Raw genomic sequence first — 20,000 nt, forward strand, 5'->3', positions numbered from 1 at the left:
TGACATGACCGTGGCTGCGTAAAGTTATGGCTGACACTGACGTTGGCTTCGTAAGTTATGGCCTGACACGACCGTGGCCTGCGTAAGTTATGGCCTGACATGACGTGCCTTCGTTAAGTTATGGCTGCATGACGTGGCTCGTAAGTTATGGCCTGACACTGACCGAAAAATACGTCAAATGCCTGTCTTTTGCCACAAAAGAAAACAAATCGTGAGTTGTATTCAATAGTTCAACAATGGGACACTTGTTTCCATGAGCACTACTAAAGACAGCTCTCTAGGCTGGGCAAAAACCAATTAATGACACTCAAACTGCCAGTCTTTTTGGGTTTCAGTATCAGGCTATAAGTTAACGATGGCTACGATGAATGGGAGGTCAAAGAATCGAATCCTGCTCTGAGCGACGCATAGTTGAATCCTTGGGAAAAGACTCTTGTCCTTCATTCTCCCACCGTCCTAAGGAGTAAATTGAGTATAACTGACCGTTAACAGCATTGTCTCTGTCGGAAAAGGATTGTAATATTATTGCCTAACAGGCGCCATCGTGTCTCGTCCTACATGTTTTAAGTGTTCTCTTGGCAAAGGACCGGTCTTTAAAGCGCTTTAAGCATGTTTAGGGGATATTGCGCTATATAAATGCTCAAATACTCAAATTAATGAATGGTAACGAATAATAATTAGGATATCTGTGCGGCTATGTGGTCTAGTGGTATGACACTCGCTTTCGGATCGGAAGGTCCTGTGTTCGAGCCTCGCTCCGCACATAGTTGAGTCCTTGGAAAAGGTTCTTTTCTTACATTCTCTCACCGTTCTCATGTGTAAAATGAGTACCTGGCCGTTAACAGCGTTGTCTTTGTCCGAAAAATTGTAATACCGCCTAAAAGGCGTCATGTCCCGTCCTACATGTTAAATATTGCTGTTGATCGCTTTGACCACATTTAGTGGACATTGCGCTATATATAAGCTCAATTTATTTATTAAAATACTACTCCTCCTCCTCCTCCTCTCTACATCTACTATATACTACTCTCTGCTGCTGCTGCTCTACTACTACTACTACTACTATTATACTACTACTATACTACTAGTACTACTACTACATACTACTACTACTACACTACTACTCTCCTACTATTACTATATCTATACTACTACTATTACTTACTACTACTACTTAATACTACTATATACTACTATCTGCACTATACTACTACAACATCTGATATTTGTAATGTTATTTCAGATTCGTGTTTGGTATTATGAATGATGGTATTCCTGATTTCCCAGATGTACTTGTACGACAATACAATGAGTTCAAATTTCATTACCAAATGTATTGGTATTTATTCCGGATATACACGCACAAACGTACACATACACACAATCAAACACCACCCCCCCCCATCCACCCACCCACCCACACACACAAACACACACACACACACACACACACACATACATACATACACTCTCGCAAGCACGCACGCATATACAAACATACACTAAATTGAGAAGAATGTTTCCAAAATACGATTTCACCCAAGATCGACGTTTACTAATTGTAGGTCTGATTACCTAAATTGTTGTCATGGAAATACTCTCAAACCAACCCAAACTATTGTCCAAGGAGGCCTTCCGAAAGCTCCTACTTCCCCAGTATTCTTGTTTTTTTTTTAATAATGTTCTAGTAGGGGGTTTGGGAGGGGGGAAACTTTTTTTTTAAGTCTCTCCCCTCCCAACCCTCATAAAGGACATTATAAAATAAGTCCCCCCCCAACCCCCTACTAGAACAAGAATACTGGTGATGTAGGAGCTTTCGGAAGGCCTCCCATTGTCCATTATAACAATGTTAAATCAAGCCCATAATCACGTTCGGTTATCAGACCCGCGAATAGGTGTACGTCGTCCCAGAACAATCATAATAATTCGTTACTTTACCCAAATTGGTGAAAGTCTTTCTTCCTAGTATGGCGTTCCCGGCAGACGTCTTTCCATTTCCGGATTTTCCCACCAATAGAAGGTCAAGGTCACCCCCTTGTGGCAGACGGAGCGAGTCGCTGGTTGCCATAGTCTGTTTGTCTGCAAAAAGGTTAAAGATTTTTTTAAAAATCAAACCGAGATGGTCAAGAAACGACGTTTCGTGTCAATAATTATTGGGAATCATAAATGTGACCCATCGTCTCAAAACGGTATTATGTCGAACGAACCATATTATACTTAAAAGGCGAATTTAATGTTAAACTGGTCAAAAATATAAATGGTTGACATTAGCACCCTAAAGATATGGTATCCATTCTCCTCAATAAAACATACAAACTCAAAACAAGTCTGATATTTCTGGCTATAAATTCAATTTTCAACATCTTAACCATTCCGACTTAATACCGTTTTGAGGCGAAGGGTCACAAATGCAGAGAGCAATATAAAACAAAATGCGTCTATGTGGTCTAGTGGTATGACGCTCGCATTCGGTGGGTTCGAGCCTCGCTCGGCGCATAGTTGGAGTCCTTGGAGAAGGCTCTTTACTCACATTCTCTCACCGTACTCAGGTGTAAAATGAGTACCTGACAGTTAACATGGTAATGTCTCTGTCCGAAAAAAAAAATGTAATATCGCCTAACAGGCGTCATCATGTCCCGTCCTAAATAAGTTAAGTGTTGCTGTTAGCCAGGGACCCCTTTGTAAAGCGCTTTGAGTACGTTTAGTGGATATTGCGCTATATAAAAGCTCAATATGAAAATGTAAGAAAACTGGAAAGACATGACACAAGCTCAGTTCGTCATCTCAAAATTATTTTGACTGTATAATGTAAGCATTTGAGTGTATTCCTCTTTGTTGGAATATGTGCTTGTGTCCGGATGAGATTTATACTTATAGGTGATCTCAAACTAAGTACATTGGTGGTATGCTCTTGGAATGTACATCTGATCCCTATTTGTTCCCAGTTCCCCTATGTCTTACTATTTCTTGGCTGCTTTATTTGTAATTCTAGAACTTTTTACTATCCCATTTTCTTCCTTTTTACTGGCGCTGATATAACCTAAATGTGTTGCAAGCGCCGTAAAACACTTAAAAACAATCAAAATTATAAATCTGCCAAGAAGTGTATGAAAAAAACAAAAACAAAAACAAAAATCCAAACAAATGATGTTTAAAATTTTATTTTGACTTTTAATCAACTCGTCAAGGAAAAACAAAAAAAAAAAACAAAAAAAAAACAAACAATCCTCCGACTGGACATGAACCCAGGACCTTCCAATCTGAAGGCAGCAGCAGCCTCTTATACCATGTTATGACGATCGACCCAATCAGCAAAGTCCGGTCCCTATTCGTGCACCGTCGCAAACCCGCCGGGTAGCATCGTCACAACACACCGTTCGACTAGATGCTCTGCCGTCTCAGGTTCTTGCCCACAGCGGGTACATGTTGGACTGGTAGAAAGACCCCACCGATCTGAAGGCGAGTGTCCTATCATTATCATCAGACCACACGCAGTAGATGGTAGTTTTAGCTTGAAGACTCGATCTCAGCGTTTTCATTGAACTGCTTTTTTTAAAAACATGAGCTTTGAGATTTGTGACCCTACGTATCGAAGCGGTATTATGTCGGGATCCACTCGGTAAGAGAAATTGAATTCATAGCCACAAATATCCAACTTGGGTTTAATTTCTGTACGTTATGGTGGAGTATAAAGACTATTTCTTGATTTGAAAAAACTTCTAAGGTCCAATTTCTCATCATTCTATCTCTAAATTCACTTTTTGGGGTCTGAATCATCCCGACATAATACCGTTTTGAGACGGAGGGTCACCTTTTATATAGCGCAATATCCACTAAACGTGCTCAAAACGCTTTACAAAGGGTCCCTTCCTGGCCAACAGCAACACGTAACATAAAGAGCGAGACGTGACGACTGGCAGGCGATAATACAATGTTGTTGTTTTTTTTTCCAGAAAGGGACAACGCTGTTAATGGCCAGGTACTCATTTTACACCCGAGTACGATGAGAGAATGTGAGTAAAGAGCCTTTTCCAAGGACTCAACTATGCGCCGAGCGAGCGAGCGAGGCTCGAACCCGAGTCCTTCCGATCCGAAAGCGAGTGTCATACCGACCGCAATACCACAATATAACCGCACAATACATTATATCATCGAGTTTCTCCGAGCAGCGTTATAAACGGGGTTATTGAATTGTGTGTCGTTATATCAGATATTTCCTTTCGAGATATAATGAAGAATACGAATACAGCTGATGTGTCTTGTTTTTTTTTTTTTCTTCTTCTTCAGATCACGTTGTAAATGGATTGAAATCTACGATATTATTATTTCCCTTATTATTATTATTTGCACACCGTGTTTACTTTTCAATCCTTTTGTGTTGATTTCAGTGCGTGGGGTGAACTCCCGATAAGGGGGCATTTTAACATAGAACAGAAGTGGTTTGTTTGTTTTTGTTTTTAAGGGTTGTACGGCGCTTGCGACACATTTAGGTTATATCAGCGCCGGTAAAAAGGAAGAAAATGGGATAGTAAAAAGTTCTAGAATTACAATTAAAGCACCCAAGAAAAGGTAAGACAAAGGGGGACTGAGAACAATAGGGATCAGATGTAGATTCCAAGAGCACACCACCAATGTACTTAGTTTGAGATCACCTATAAGTCTTATAGGTGATAAGTCTCATCCGGACACAAGCACAAAATCCAACAAAGAGGAATACACTCAAATTCTTACATTCCTACATTCAAAATAACAAATATAATAATACATAACAGAGAGATGATTTACAAGGAAAAAAATTTCATCTCCCAAAACTATAACTATACATTCGCCTGTTTCCCTCTCAGCCAAGGAACTCCGGCAAGGATCAGGACAATACGAAGTAATCCCATTCCAAGACAATGACAGGAAACAATTGGAAAACGGGATGGGGGGATAGAAGACACAGTATGCACCCCTTGCCCACTATGGGAGGTCAGGAACCCCAACCAGACAGAAGTGGTTTGATGTACTTTCTTGTTCAAACATAAGCCAAGCCATGAAGGATTATAAATAATACTGTGATGATACGGGAATTGGAATTGCTTTTCTCTATCTGGCTCCTGCGGCTATGTGGTCTTGTGGTATGACACTCGCCTTCGGATCGGAAGATCCTGAGTTCGAGGCTTGCGCTCGGCGCATAGTTGAGTCCTTGGAAAAGGCTCTTTACTCACATTCTCTCACCGTAGTTAGGTGTAAAATGAGTACATGGCCGTTAACTGCGTTGTCTTTGTCCGAAAAATTGTAATGTCGCTCAACAGGCGTCATGTCCCGTCCTACATGTTAATGTTGCTGTTGCAGGGACCCCTTGTAAAGGCTTTGAGCCATTTAGTGGATATTGCGCTATATAAAGCTCAATTTTAAATTTTAAATATTGTAAAAATAAATACTACTACTACTACTACTTAATTACTACTACTACTACTACTACTAAGCTTTACACTACTATACACAAAAACACAATTATATTATACTATACTACTACTACTACTACTACTACTACTACTACTACTACTACTACTACTACTACTACTACTACTACTACTATACTAATCACATACTACTACAATATTATAAATTTACTATATAACATTTATAATGATAAAAATAATAATAATAATAATAATAATAATAATAATAATAATAATAACAATAATAATAATAATAATAATAATATAATAATAATAATAATAATAATAATAATAATATAATAATAATAATAATAATAGATATATAATAATATGATGATGATGATATGAGCGAGATGATGATGAAGATGATGATGATGATAATAATAAATAATACATATAATATATATATATACTAATAATAATATATATAATAATATAATATACTAGTATAGTATAGTATAGTATAGTATATATGTACTATTTATAGTAGTATGTATAGTATAGTATAGTATAGATGTAATAGTATAACTACTACTATATACTATATATATACTAATATACTATTTATAATATATATACTATATATCAAGTGTAGTAGTAGTAGAGTAGTAGTAGTAGTAGTAGAGTAGTAGTAGTAGTAGTAGTAGTAGTAGTAGTAGTAGTAGTAGTAGTAGTAGTAGTAGGTAGGCAGAGCGAGTAGTAGTAGTAGTAGTAGTAGTAGTAGTAGTTAGTAGTATTAGTAGTATATTATTATAGTGTAAGTAGTTAATAGGTAGTATAGTAGAGTAGTAGTAGTATAGTAGTAGTAGTAATATAGTTAGTTGAATAGTAGTAGTATGTGTAGTATAGTAGTAGTAGTAGTAGTAGTAGTAGTAGTTAGTAGTAGTAGTAGTAGTTAGTAGTAGTGGTATTAGAGTAGTAGTATAGTATAGTATAGTATATTATTATTTATTTTATTTTTATATTTTTTATTATATTATATTATTTATATTTTTATATAGTATGTGTTGTATAGAGTAGTGTGTAGAGTGAGTTGTCGTATAGTATGTAGTATGTAGATAGTAGTAGTTGAGGTGAGTTGTAGTAGTAGTATAAGTATGTGTAGTTATAGTATGTAGTTATAGTTTGATATTTTTTTTATTATTTATTATTATTATTATTATTATTTTAATATTATAGTATTATTATATTATTATTATATTATTATTATTAGTATTATTATATGTTATAGTAGTAGTAGTATAGTAGTAGTAGTAGTAGTAGTAGTAGTAGATAGTAGAGTAGTAGTAGTAGTAGTAGTAGTAGCAGTAGTAGTAGTAGTAGTAGATTTTACATGTAATATTAAAGGGTAAGACATATAATTTAGCATCACTTACTTTTGAAATACGACTTTAGAAGGCACGGCTATAAGATATTTAGAATTTACTCAATAACCGACACAAAAATTTATTCTGAAATCAACAAAAATAAAAGCTGAACGTGAATGATATTCTAAGTAGAATTTAAAAAAGGTTATCTAAGTCTTGAACGCTGTGTTTTCTCTTGGGTAATGCGTGTCTCTGCGAATTGAAGTCCCTGTACAGTTCGTGCACCGTTCCTTGGTCATATATATATATACAAGAATATAGGATTGTAAATTCTCTTATTGTAGTCAATATGCGTGGGTTGAGGGGGGGTTAGGAATGTGCTGATGTCAGTTTTAAGGTAATTTAATAATTGAATTTGAATTAATTATCAAGTATGACTCAGAGCAATTAAGATTTTCTTGTGTTTGATTGAATGGCACTTCGATAAGTGTGTGTGTGTGTGTGTGTGTGTGTGTGTGTGTGTGTGTGTTAATATTTTAGTTCATGTTTATTTGCAAAATGGATGTTGACATGTGAAATGTGTCTCCTTAGTGTGTCTGTTATTTCTGACATATTATAGAAGGACAGCGACGAGAACAGCGTTGACGAAGAAGAAGAAGAAGAAGAAGAAGAAGAAGAAGAAGAAGAAGAAGAAGAAGAAGAAGAAGAAGAAGAAGAAGAAGAAGAAGAAGAAGAAGAAGAAGAAGGAGGAGGAGGAGGAGGAGGAGGAGGATGAGGATGATGAGGAGGAGGAGGAGGAGAGGAGAGGAGGATGAGGAGGAGGAGGAGAGGAGGATGGAGAGGAGGATGGAGAGGAGGATAAGGAGGAGGATGGAGAGGAGGATAAGGAGGAGGATGTGGTGGTTATAGTGGTGGAGGCGGAGGCGTAGGAGGAGAAGAAGAAGAAGAAGAAGAAGAAGAAGAAGAAGAAGAAGAAGAAGAAGAAGAAGAAGAAGAAGAAGAAGAAGAAGAGGAGGAGGAGGAGGAAGAGGAGAGGAGGATAAGGAGGAGGAGGAGAAGAAGAAGAAGAAGAAGAAGAAGAAGAAGAAGAAGAAGAAGAAGAAGAAGAAGAAGAAGAAGAAGAAGAAGAAGAAGAAGAAGAAGAGAAGAAGAAGGAGGAGGAGGAGGAAGAGGAGAGGAGGATAAGGAGGAGGAGGAGAAGAAGAAGAAGAAGAAGAAGAAGAAGAAGAAGAAGAAGAAGAAGAAGAAGAAGAAGAAGAAGAAGAGTAGAGGAGGATGAGAGGAGGATGAGAGGAGGATAGGAGGGGGAGGAGGAGGAGGAGGAAGAGGAAGAGAAAGAAAATTGATAATGCTAAAACTATCTTCCATCTCAAGTTTGTGATTTATCTAACGACAATAGCGCAAGACTGAGTGTTTACAATACAAACGAATATTATAATTGAAACGTTACTTAAACCTAGCACTAGCAGTGATTTGAAAGAAAATAAGATAATTGCCATTATTAATATTAATCGTAAAGTTCTGATGTAGTTGAGAAATGGGGAAAATAAAGTGGGAGGCCTTTCGAAAGCTCCTTGTCCTAAGGGAAACAACTCAAATATTCCCCAACTAACAGGGCGTTAGAGTTATAAGAAAAATTGAAATAATAATCTAAATAGCAAGTACCTTTAACTAACACGAATAGGAAAAATAATCACCCTAGTATGCTTGTGCGGCTATGTGGTCTAGTGCTATGACACTCGCTTTCGGATCGGAAGGTCCTGGGTTCGAGCCTTGCTCGGCGCATAGTTGAGTCCTTGGAAAAGGCTCTTTACTCACATTCTCTCACGGTACTCAGGTGTAAAATGAGTACCTGGCCGTTGACAGTGTTATGACTAACCCTAATTGATTTTTAATTTGATTAAAAATTGTTTTATAATTAGACACAAGTTGTAATTAATTCTATTAACAAATTCAGAACAATCAAACAAAATTGTTTTATAATTAGACACAAGTTGTAATTAATTCTATTAACAAATTCAGAACAATCAAACAAAATTGTTTTATAATTAGACACAAGTTGTAATTAATTCTATTAACAAATTCAGAACAATCAAACAAAATTGTTTTATAATTAGACACAAGTTGTAATTAATTCTATTAACAAATTCAGAACAATCAAACAAAATTGTTTTATAATTAGACACAAGTCGTAATTAATTCTATTAACAAATTCAGAACAATCAAACAAAATTGTTTTATAATTAGACACAAGTCGTAATTAATTCTATTAACAAATTCAGAACAATCAAACAAAATTGTTTTATAATTAGACACAAGTTGTAATTAATTCTATTAACAAATTCAGAACAATCAAACAAAATTGTTTTATAATTAGACACAAGTTGTAATTAATTCTATTAACAAATTCAGAACAATCAAACAAAATTGTTTTATAATTAGACACAAGTCGTAATTAATTCTATTAACAAATTCAGAACAATCAAACAAAATTGTTTTATAATTAGACACAAGTTGTAATTAATTCTATTAACAAATTCAGAACAATCAAACAAAATTGTTTTATAATTAGACACAAGTCGTAATTAATTCTATTAACAAATTCAGAACAATCAAACAAAATTGTTTTATAATTAGACACAAGTTGTAATTAATTCTATTAACAAATTCAGAACAATCAAACAAAATTGTTTTATAATTAGACACAAGTCGTAATTAATTCTATTAACAAATTCAGAACAATCAAACAAAATTGTTTTATAATTAGACACAAGTCGTAATTAATTCTATTAACAAATTCAGAACAATCAAACAAAATTGTTTTATAATTAGACACAAGTCGTAATTAATTCTATTAACAAATTCAGAACAATCAAACAAAATTGTTTTATAATTAGACACAAGTTGTAATTAATTCTATTAACAAATTCAGAACAATCAAACAAAATTGTTTTATAATTAGACACAAGTCGTAATTAATTCTATTAACAAATTCAGAACAATCAAACAAAATTGTTTTATAATTAGACACAAGTCGTAATTAATTCTATTAACAAATTCAGAACAATCAAACAAAATTGTTTTATAATTAGACACAAGTCGTAATTAATTCTATTAACAAATTCAGAACAATCAAACAAAATTGTTTTATAATTAGACACAAGTTGTAATTAATTCTATTAACAAATTCAGAACAATCAAACAAAATTGTTTTATAATTAGACACAAGTCGTAATTAATTCTATTAACAAATTCAGAACAATCAAACAAAATTGTTTTATAATTAGATACAAGTCGTAATTAATTCTATTAACAAATTCAGAACAATCAAACAAAATTGTTTTATAATTAGACACAAGTCGTAATTAATTCTATTAACAAATTCAGAACAATCAAACAAAATTGTTTTATAATTAGACACAAGTCGTAATTAATTCTATTAACAAATTCAGAACAATCAAACAAAATTGTTTTATAATTAGACACAAGTCGTAATTAATTCTATTAACAAATTCAGAACAATCAAACAAAATTGTTTTAACGGAATAAAAAAAAAAAGACGCTTATAAACTTATAAACTCGCCGAATGCACTATCAGGCTATAAATAGAATGTGCTTGGCCAAGGAGTTCACAACATTGCCATCCGGAAGTATAACGGACCAACACACAAACTCTGTGTAACCATGAACTTTTATAGTCTGGTTAATACAGTTTAGTGAGAACAACTCACAAACGCGGATGGCAAAAACAATAACAAAGGCCTGAGTGACGTCATCTGCATACTATCTATAACTAAAAAGTACACAAATATTTAACTACACCCATTTGCTTCATCCCCTTCCCTTTCGATCATCTTCTCATCCATGGCCACCATGCGTCTTGTGCTACTTTTGACATTTGGCGCCAGTGTGTCTAGACTAACGTCATAAATAAAGGAGTGTCACCAAAATTCATGCAACTGAGCAGAGGTGACAAAAAAAATGATACAAGGCATATTGTTTTCCCCCTGAATTACCACTTAGCGGAAAATGTTTGACATAACAAAAACAACGAAACATTTATGAACAAATACTAAAATCCCGGAATTCCGCGGAAGATTATCATCACTGGTACCCAATAAATTTAAATTATTTTTTTTCGGAGTGGCTATTCGTCAGTACTGACCCCCAGGCGCTGGCACCTGCGGGTCAGTACTGACGAACAGGCACCGGCGTCTGGGGGTCAGTACTGACTAATACTATTACTATTACTAGTACTGATGCCAATTGGTCAGTTCTGACCTGGCCACGGGCGTTGACGGTACCAAAATTATGGAAAAATGCCATTTTTAAAAATAACTTGCTCTACGACAAATAAATCAGCATTTCCTGTCCCATACTAGTAGCAGGGAAGCCCTTGTTTTCACTAAATCTTTTTGTCGGTTTACGTGAGATTTGTTTAATAAATATATCAATTAATTAAACAAGTGAAATTGTCCAATCCTGAGAAAAAGACCAAATTTGGTGTTGAAAGGCCAAATTGGAAGCCCTATATTTCGGTTCATCCAACGCGCATGCTCACTGCACTGATGCGTGGCGCTAGAACTGAAAGTGAAAGCTCTTTCATTGTCTCGTCTTTCTTCATTCCTGTCATTTGAAATTCGGCTTGCTCGCATCTTACTGAGACAGGAAAAGTAGAAAACGGTAAGGGCTGCCTGAAGCCGGTGATCGTAAAATACTAACGAAAGAGTGAAAATGGAAAGGCTTCGTATGGGAACAAAACAGACAATGGACGTTTCGGGTACAAACCCTTCATTAACACAACAATACACAAATAAACGTGGAAAACAAATAAAATATAATGAAAAATAACTTTGTCGTCTGTACTCAATGGTGGTTGAGGTTGCAGTATGAATGAAATGTCAGCGTGGGTAGAGGATAGGGTGCCCCAGGGGGGTGATCTGATTGATAAGAAAAGGTCAGCGTCAGGGAGCAGAATCTTCCAGAAAATAATGGAAGATAAAAGACATATAAGTAGTAGTAGTAGTAGTAGTAGTAGTAGTAGTAGTAGTAGTAGCAGTAGTGGTAGTAGCAGTAGTGGTAGTAGTAGTGAGTGGTAGTAGTAGTAATAGAATGGACAAAGTATTATAAAAGAATCGTAACAGGAAATATTAGAACACATTTTCCTCTATTTTTCTTTAAATAAAGCTATAACGAAAATATACGGGGAAAAAAAACAATAAAAACAAAATAACCCAAAGAAATAGAATGGACAACATAAAATAAAATAGAATCTTACGGTGGCTTGAAATAACGAGTCATATCGTTGCCCCAACGGCATCTAACGCGTTAGAAATCAAACTTATCTAGGTGACCAAGTGTTACTAGATACTGTGTGCCATCGGATAAGTTGGCCTGAGAGCCTGGAATTTTAATTGTTTTTTTTTTTTAATGGTATACTTTTGGAAGTGACGAATAAGTGCGAAGAGGTCTTTGCACTGACGAACAGGTCCGATGTTCGTCAGTGCTGATCAATGGTGGGCGGTGGCACAGACCGAAGAGAGGTTGTCTGTGGGCGGTGGCACCTGTTGTTCAATACTGACCAATAGACACCAGGTTATTGGTCAGTACTGACCTCCAGGCACTGGCGTCTGTTCGTCAGTACTGACCCGCATGTGCTAGCGCCTGGGAGTCAGTACTGACCAATAGCCCTAGCCATTTTTTTTTGGTACAAAATCTCGAAAATTTGCAAAAAAATTGCAAATTTTGCGGCCGCAATGCAAATCAGCGATTTTTGTTGTTGCCATCTTTGCGATGCAAAAAACTGCCATGACGGCCTAATAGAAAAAAAAATCCTCCAACCTTGAGCTAACTCCAGGACAAGGACTGCTTTGCGTTATATTTCAATACTTCAACGACAAAATGGTGGCGGAGAAGCGAAGCAATGGTCGTTTAGGAAAGTTTAAACTTTCACTAATCTATCAATATCAAGGCTTATTCTAGAGTTTTTAAAATGGCTTCTATATATGCATTGACAAATTGAATTAGTAAACTCATAACAAAAGATCCACGGTGAAAATACACATTGAAAGAAATGATATATTTCTTCACTCAAGAAAAAGTATGGAAAAGAACACAGCAGAAACCAGTGGGAGAGGAAATAGGAAGAAGACGATGGAGGTGGATTGGACACACGCTTAGAAAGAATGACTCCACTTGAACAAAGAAAGTATTGGACTGGAACCCTCAGGGCAGAAGATCAAGGGGAAGGCCACGAGGAACATGGAGAAGAATTAAAGAAGCTGATATACAGAGAAGTGGTAAGACCTGGAATGAGATAAAAAAGATAGCTCAGGATAGAGAAGGATGGAAACTGTTTGTCTGTGGCCTATACCCTGACCCAGGGTGAAAAAGGCAATGATGATGATGATGATGACGAAGTCACGGATTCCCGTTTTCCCTTTGTTTACATTCACTATTGGATTTGTATACACTTCCATAAGATTATCTGCCTCAGCTAGTGTGATCTCCTACTCCTCTACCACGACCGCCTTCACTTCAATCACTCAGGTGGCTCCCAAGAAAATTGTGCAAGTAACCATGATGGTCCCCCGAGAAGACCACAGCGCAATCTGTCCCCGCGGAATTATGCCATTTTTGGGGCAAAATTATGCCAATATTATGCCCAAAAAAGGCAAATTATGCCATAATTCGACATTATGCCATAAATTATGCCAAAAATCCGACATTTGTGCATGTTCTTGCGTGCTTTTGTAACCCCCAGAATCTAATTTTCACAATAAATATGAATACTGATAGGTTTAATAGCTACATTTTCATTAAAAACAACTAAAAAGCAGAAATATATACCAGACTATTGTTTTTTTTTTTTTTTTTTTTGGATTTTACTGCGCTTGCAACACATTTAGGTTATATCAGCGCCAGAGGAAGAAAATGGGATAGTAAAAAGTTCTAGAATTACAATTAAAGCACCCAAGAAAAAGTAAGACATAGGGGAACTAGGAACAAATCGGGATCAGATGTAGATTCCAAGAGCATACCACTAATGTACTTAGTTTGAGATCACCTATAAGTATAAGTTTCATCCAGACACAAGCACAAAATCCAACAAAGAGGAATACACTCAAATGCTTACATTATACATTGAAAATATCAAATATAATAATATATAACAGAGAGATGATTTACAAGGAAAAAAATATACAAGGCCAACATTTTCTGTTAAAAAAAAGAGGCAATTTTTTTTTGCTGACGGATGCGGAAGGCCACGCAGGATGCCGATGCGGCCGCATTTTCCTGGAGGGACAGCGCAATGTCCGTCTTCCAAAATAATTTGACGACTTCATAATATTACATAATTAATCACCATAATACGTTCATTCTGGGTTTGTTTTGTTTGTTTTTAAGGGTTTTACGGCACTTGCAACACATAAAGGTCATATCAGCACCAGTAAAAAGGAAGAAAACGGGATAGTAAAAAGTTGTAGAATTTCAATTCGATCACCCAAGAAAAGGAGCGACAAAGGGGAATTGGTTCAAATAGGGAACAGAATATATTCCAAGAGCACACTACCAGTCAGTGTACTTAGTTTGAGATCACTAAAAGACACAAGCACAGGCCCCCAACTAAGAGTACGAGGAATACACTAAAATGTTTTACAAATCATATATAATTTATAAAGAAAACGATATTTTAATAGTTGAATTGAAGTGTGTAAATTTAGACCTGTAAATGAGCTCAATAAAAATTGACTGAAACTGAAACTCTTCTTCGTAATTCGTTGTAGCGGTAAAATCCAAAGAATCAAAATGAAAGGTAAACAGTAAACTCACTTGAGCAAAGCAATGGCAGAAAACTAATTTGCGTGGGAATTAATTAGGCTAATTACCATTGTTCCTTATAATTAGGTACCCAATCAGTGAAGAAACTTAGAAACGGTCAACCAGTTTGTTTACAACATGAGGCAATCGAGATGTGCTTGTACTTGTAGCAATCATTTAACTTTCGATTTGAAGGTGTCTACATAACGAACTTCCGGTGTTCGAATTTTTTCTTTTTCATATTTTCCCTGTCCTTCAAGTAAATGTGGTCAATTTTGGCTTAGACGAAACAGTGAAATTTATCGCTCGGCGGCTCACTTAAAATTGGCTACGACAGGTTTGGAAAGTGAAAAAATAATTTCACGAAGGCTGTATGAAAATACACTGGGGTGTGTTCAGACACGGCAATTGTAAGAAGCGTCGCTTAGCCTTGGCAATATATCCATCGTAAATATAAACGGCCCATGAGCTATGCGTAGCGCTGTGGAACATTCCTAATTAACTTTAGTCATTCGACTACGATTCATGAATACTTTCTTCCCTTTTTAAAAATATTTGAATTTGACGAATTGACTGATTTCAGTTAATTGACTGAGAATTTACAGGTCTAAAATTGTAAACGAGAGCCTTGTGCCAGTGTCTGGAAGGTTCTCTGGTTCCAATTCTAATAGTAATGATAGTGAATGCACAGGCATTTAGAACATCCGTGTTTGAAAATATGTGAAGACCTTGTGCCAGTGTCATGACGGTTTTCGGATACCCATTAAGTGTTTAATTGTAATTATATATTAAAAAAAAAAAAAACAAAAAACAAAAAAAAACAAAACAAAAAAACAAAACAAAACAAAACAAAACAAAACAAAAAATTGCTGAGCTAGCGTGGATTAATCATTTTATTTTTAGTTTTATTTCTCAGAGAGAGAGAGAGAGAGAGAGAGAGAGAGAGAGAGAGAGAGAGAGAGAGAGAGAGAGAGAGAGAGAGAGAGAGAGAGAGAGAGAGAGCACACAATACTTGACTTACTGACTTAGATGCCTTTCGCGTCTCGACCGAAAGATCGGGTCGCCTTGGCTGTTTCCAGTATTTCCTGTGTGAGGTGTCTCCAATATTGCCGGTCCTCTGCTAGGGTTCTCAGATTTTCAAGGTCCCCTGCCGTTATGAGACTAATGCTTTGTCCAAGTGTTGTGAGGTTTTTGTTTAGGATCACAGGGAGTGTTGTGATCGGTCTTCCTCTGAAAAGGTTCCCGTGTTTTTGGAGGTATCCCGACATGGCTTGGTTTGCTGGTATGTTTTTGTCCCTGCGTAGTATGTGACCGAAAAGTTGCCATCGTTGTAAAATGTCAAGGGAGATTGGTCTTTCTTTTGTGATCTTATAGAGTGATTCATTTGAGATCTTTTTGGGGTATTTGATGTCCAGTACCCTTCTTAGCTGTGTGCGATGGAAGGCATCCAGATGTTCTTCTTCGGATTTTGTCAACGCCCAAGTGCCGCAGTTATACAGAAGTACCGGTTTTACAAGAGCATGGTACAGTTTCAGTTTGGTTTTTCTCTTTATTTTGTCACCTCTAATCCATACATTGGTGAGTTTACTGAGTGCGGCGTTTGATAGCTGTTTTCTTCTTTGTACATCCTCGGTGTCTCCAATTAGTGAGCCGACTTTCTTTGTTCTTTTCCATTCCTCTTTGTTCCTCGATATTGTTGTAAATTCGGTTTTATTGGCATTGACTTGGAGGTTATATTTCATGAGGGTATTTTGTATGATGTCTATATTTGCTGGTGTTGATTTACTTTTGAAAAAAAGCATTGAATGACCATTGATAAACCCGTGACATCTTAATTTGATTGTAAGTTGTAAGACCTATACCCTAAATATTTTCCCCTAGTTACATTATTATAACTAAGAAATACATTGGTCTCTAAAGAAAAGGGGAGTAATGTAATGTTTTCAAGTAACGTATTATTACAAGAGTTACGTCTTTATATTATTTGAATTACTTCCCTTATCGGGTGTTTACCTTCGTTTTGATTATTGTTGACTGACTAGAAATCATTGGCCATCTCCATAATCACGAATTAAATCTTTCATCATATGATATAAGTCCAGATTTATGTAGGCTTTTACGGCCTTTTATCTGCTCTTGTGCATTCGTGAACGTATTTAATTCAAGTCTCTCAAAACTGGGCATGCCACATAGTGGAAGGAGGTGTCTGAATTTAACTTTACAAACAGTATTTTTCTGTTTCACAATGAGCATCAAGACGGCACTTGAAATGCCTGCAATGTAGGGACGTCGACAACTGTTGCAAGCAGGCGGTTCCATTTGTCGACAACCCGAACAGAGAAAAAGTTCTGCCTAAGGTTTGGAGAACACCTTTTCTTGGAGACATCTAAACCATCGTTGTGGTCTTCATGATTCTACATCCTTCAAACATTATATCAATCTGACAGACAGCCAAAGCATACAATTTATACAAAAGTGCTTTTTTATTTTTGGTGTACATTTGTCAGCCCTGTGCTACAACAACAAGTTAATTGGATTCAATAGTCTGATGTCACGTCGCCCAGCAACGGTGGCCATCGTGGTTCTACACAAAAAAAAAAAAATCTGGACTTTTTATTCTTCATGCTGGCTAGAACTTTACATATGTCTTGTGATCAGAATGTGTAAAAGTCAAAACATGATCAGATTTATGTTTTTTTTTCCCCCTCTGGATAGGCTTTTATGCTCGTCTGTTTTTGTATTTTAAGGGTTTTACGGCGCTTGCAACACATTAAGGTCATATCAGCGCTAGTAAAAAGGAAGAAAATGGGATAGTTAAAAGGTCTAGAATTACAATTAAAGCATCCAAGAATAAGGCAAAGAGGAATTGGTTCAAATAGGGAACAGATGTAGATTCCAATTCCAAGAGCTCACTATCAGTGTACTTAGTTTGAGATCACCTAAAAGTCTCATCCAGACACAAGCACAGGTCCCTACTAAGAGGAACACACTCAAATGTTTACAAATCATATATATGTATAAACAAAACATAATACAGTGCATAACAGAGAGATGATTTACAAGGAAAACAATATCATCTCCCAAAATAACTATACATTTGACCGTTTCCCTAACAGCCAGGGATTCCGGCCAGGGCCAGGACAAAACCAAGTAATCTCATTCCAAGACAAAGACAGAAAGCATGTTGGAAAACAAACATAGGGGGATAGAAGATTGTCAGCCCTGCGCTACACGTTAATTCCAAGTAGTCCTGAGCCATAAGGCCCTTGCAGCTGGATGTATCCCTATTTATAAAGCGTGAAATGGAATGCTTGCTATCCTTTTGATAGATTGCTAATTATTGCAAAGCACTTTCTGCCAGATCCAACAGACCCAGCTACCAAATCACTACTGGGTTGAGAGAAAAATCTTGAGTGCACATGTGATTGATCTCGGTCCCTTTGTTTGTGAAGCGAGTGCTCTACTACTGAGTTATTGGGGGATCTCCCCGTTCCACTTTTGATGATGGAATAATGATGGAATTGGTTGCTTGGACAGTAGGCCGGGAATAGTGCAATTTGATTCAAACACCAAACAGATTGCAGCCATTCACGACCTCATGACAGCAACAACTTCAACTATTGTAACCCTTGACCTCACCACCATCACATTCACGACCTCAGGACAGCAACAACTTCAACTATTGTAACCCTTGACCTCACCACCATCACATTCACGACCTCGTGACAGCAACAACTTCAACTATTGTAACCCTTGACCTCACCACCATCACATTCACGACCTCGTGACAGCAACAACTTCAACTATTGTAACCCTTGACCTCACCACAATCACATTCACGACCTCGTGACAGCAACAACTTCAACTATTGTAACCCTTGACCTCACCACCATCACATTCACGACCTCATGACAGCAACAACTTCAACTATTGTAACCCTTGACCTCACCACCATCACATTCACGACCTCATGACAGCAACAACTTCAACTATTGTAACCCTTGACCTCACCACCATCACGGCGGCAACATTGATAAAATATGAATGATAAACCTGCCAACTTTTTTTTTTTGTTTTGTTTGTTTATTTAAAATTTTTTTTTTACGGCGCTTTCAATCAACACGTTTAGGTCATTTCTGGAAAAAGGAAGAAAAAAGTTCTAAAATTATAATTTAAGTACCCAAGAAATAGCAAGACAAAAAGGAAATTAGTTCAAATAGGAAACAGATGTAGATTCAAAGATCACACTATCAGTGCACTTAGTCAAATGTCTCATCCTGAAACAAGCACAAGTCCCGACTGAGAGGAATACACTCAAATGTTTACAAATCAAATATATAATATGTAAACAAAATATAGTACAGTGCATAACAGTAACAGAGAGATGATTTACAAGACAAAAAAAATATAATCCCCCAAAACTCTTACTATACATTAAGACTTGTTTCCCTACCAGCTAGGGTATCCGGCCAGGGCCAGAACAAAACCCGAGTAATCTCATTCCAAGACGAAGACAGAAAGCATGTTGGAAAACAGATATAGGGGGATAGAAGAAGACGAGGTACGTGCCTCCCTGCCCACTATGGGAGGTCAGGAAGCCCTCCCAGAATACTGCAATTTGCCTACCTGCCCACTATGGGAAGCCAGGAAGCCCTCCCAGAATACTGCAATTTGCCTCCCTGCCCAATATGGGAGGTCAGGAAGCCCTCCCAGAATACTGCAATTTGCCTCCCTGCCCACTATGGGAGGTCAGGAAGCCCTCCCAGAATACTGCAATTTGCCTCCCTGCTCACTATGGGAGGTCAGGAAGCCCTCCCAGAATACTGCAATTTGCCTCCCGGCCCACTATGGGAGGTCAGGAAGCCCTCCCAGAATACTGCAATTTGATTCCAGATGCAAACTGATTGATTGCAGCCATTTCCGACTTCATGGTGGCTGGGTAAAAAATATTTAAAAAAAAAACGAAAAAAAAATAACAAAAAAATAACAAAACAAAAACTGAGAAAGTTTGCAGTGCATCGTGGTTGGCGTCTGAGACCCTTTTTGTTGAGATTGAACAGTAAAGCAACTGGTGTGTTGATTGATGATACTTCCTCCACTAGACTCCAGTGTAAAAGAGGACTTGCGATGTGATGTGAATGAACATTTGAAGGATGGAGATGGAGGCAGTAGGCCGGGACGAGTGCAATTGGCGTTGATACAAAATACCCATATTGCATCCATCACAACCCACTTCCTGTCACCAATCGTACAATATTTTTTCTTATTCCCGTGTTGTCGCCTCGTCCTTTGTCCCTTGGTGTAGTCTACAGGTGGGAAGTACTCGTCAATAGAGACTAACTCAACACAGAACCTGAAACAAAATAAAATAGGTGTTGTAACCATTCATTATGATATTAAAAATGAAAGGCTCATCACAAAATGA

The 20,000-nt window shown here is 36.8% G+C and overlaps 1 protein-coding gene across 1 annotated transcript in view; it reads right to left on the minus strand.

The window, feature by feature from the left end:
* LOC144960506 (uncharacterized) overlaps positions 1 to 7,071 on the minus strand; it is a 9,327-nt gene extending 2,256 nt beyond the window's left edge. The window contains exons 1-2 of the mRNA XM_078893678.1: positions 6,824 to 7,071; positions 1,939 to 2,079 (exon numbers count right to left, since the gene is read on the minus strand). Coding sequence (XP_078749804.1) covers positions 1,939 to 2,068 — 130 coding nt within the window. The 5' untranslated portion in view covers positions 2,069 to 2,079; positions 6,824 to 7,071. The remainder of the gene's footprint in view (positions 1 to 1,938; positions 2,080 to 6,823) is intronic.
* Positions 7,072 to 20,000: the final 12,929 nt, after the last annotated feature.

The sequence above is a fragment of the Berghia stephanieae genome, chromosome 15 (assembly GCF_034508935.2).
Source record: "Berghia stephanieae isolate SIO BIC M18660-M18661 chromosome 15, UCSD_Bste_1.3, whole genome shotgun sequence".
NCBI classification, from domain to species: Eukaryota; Metazoa; Mollusca; class Gastropoda; order Nudibranchia; family Aeolidiidae; genus Berghia; species Berghia stephanieae.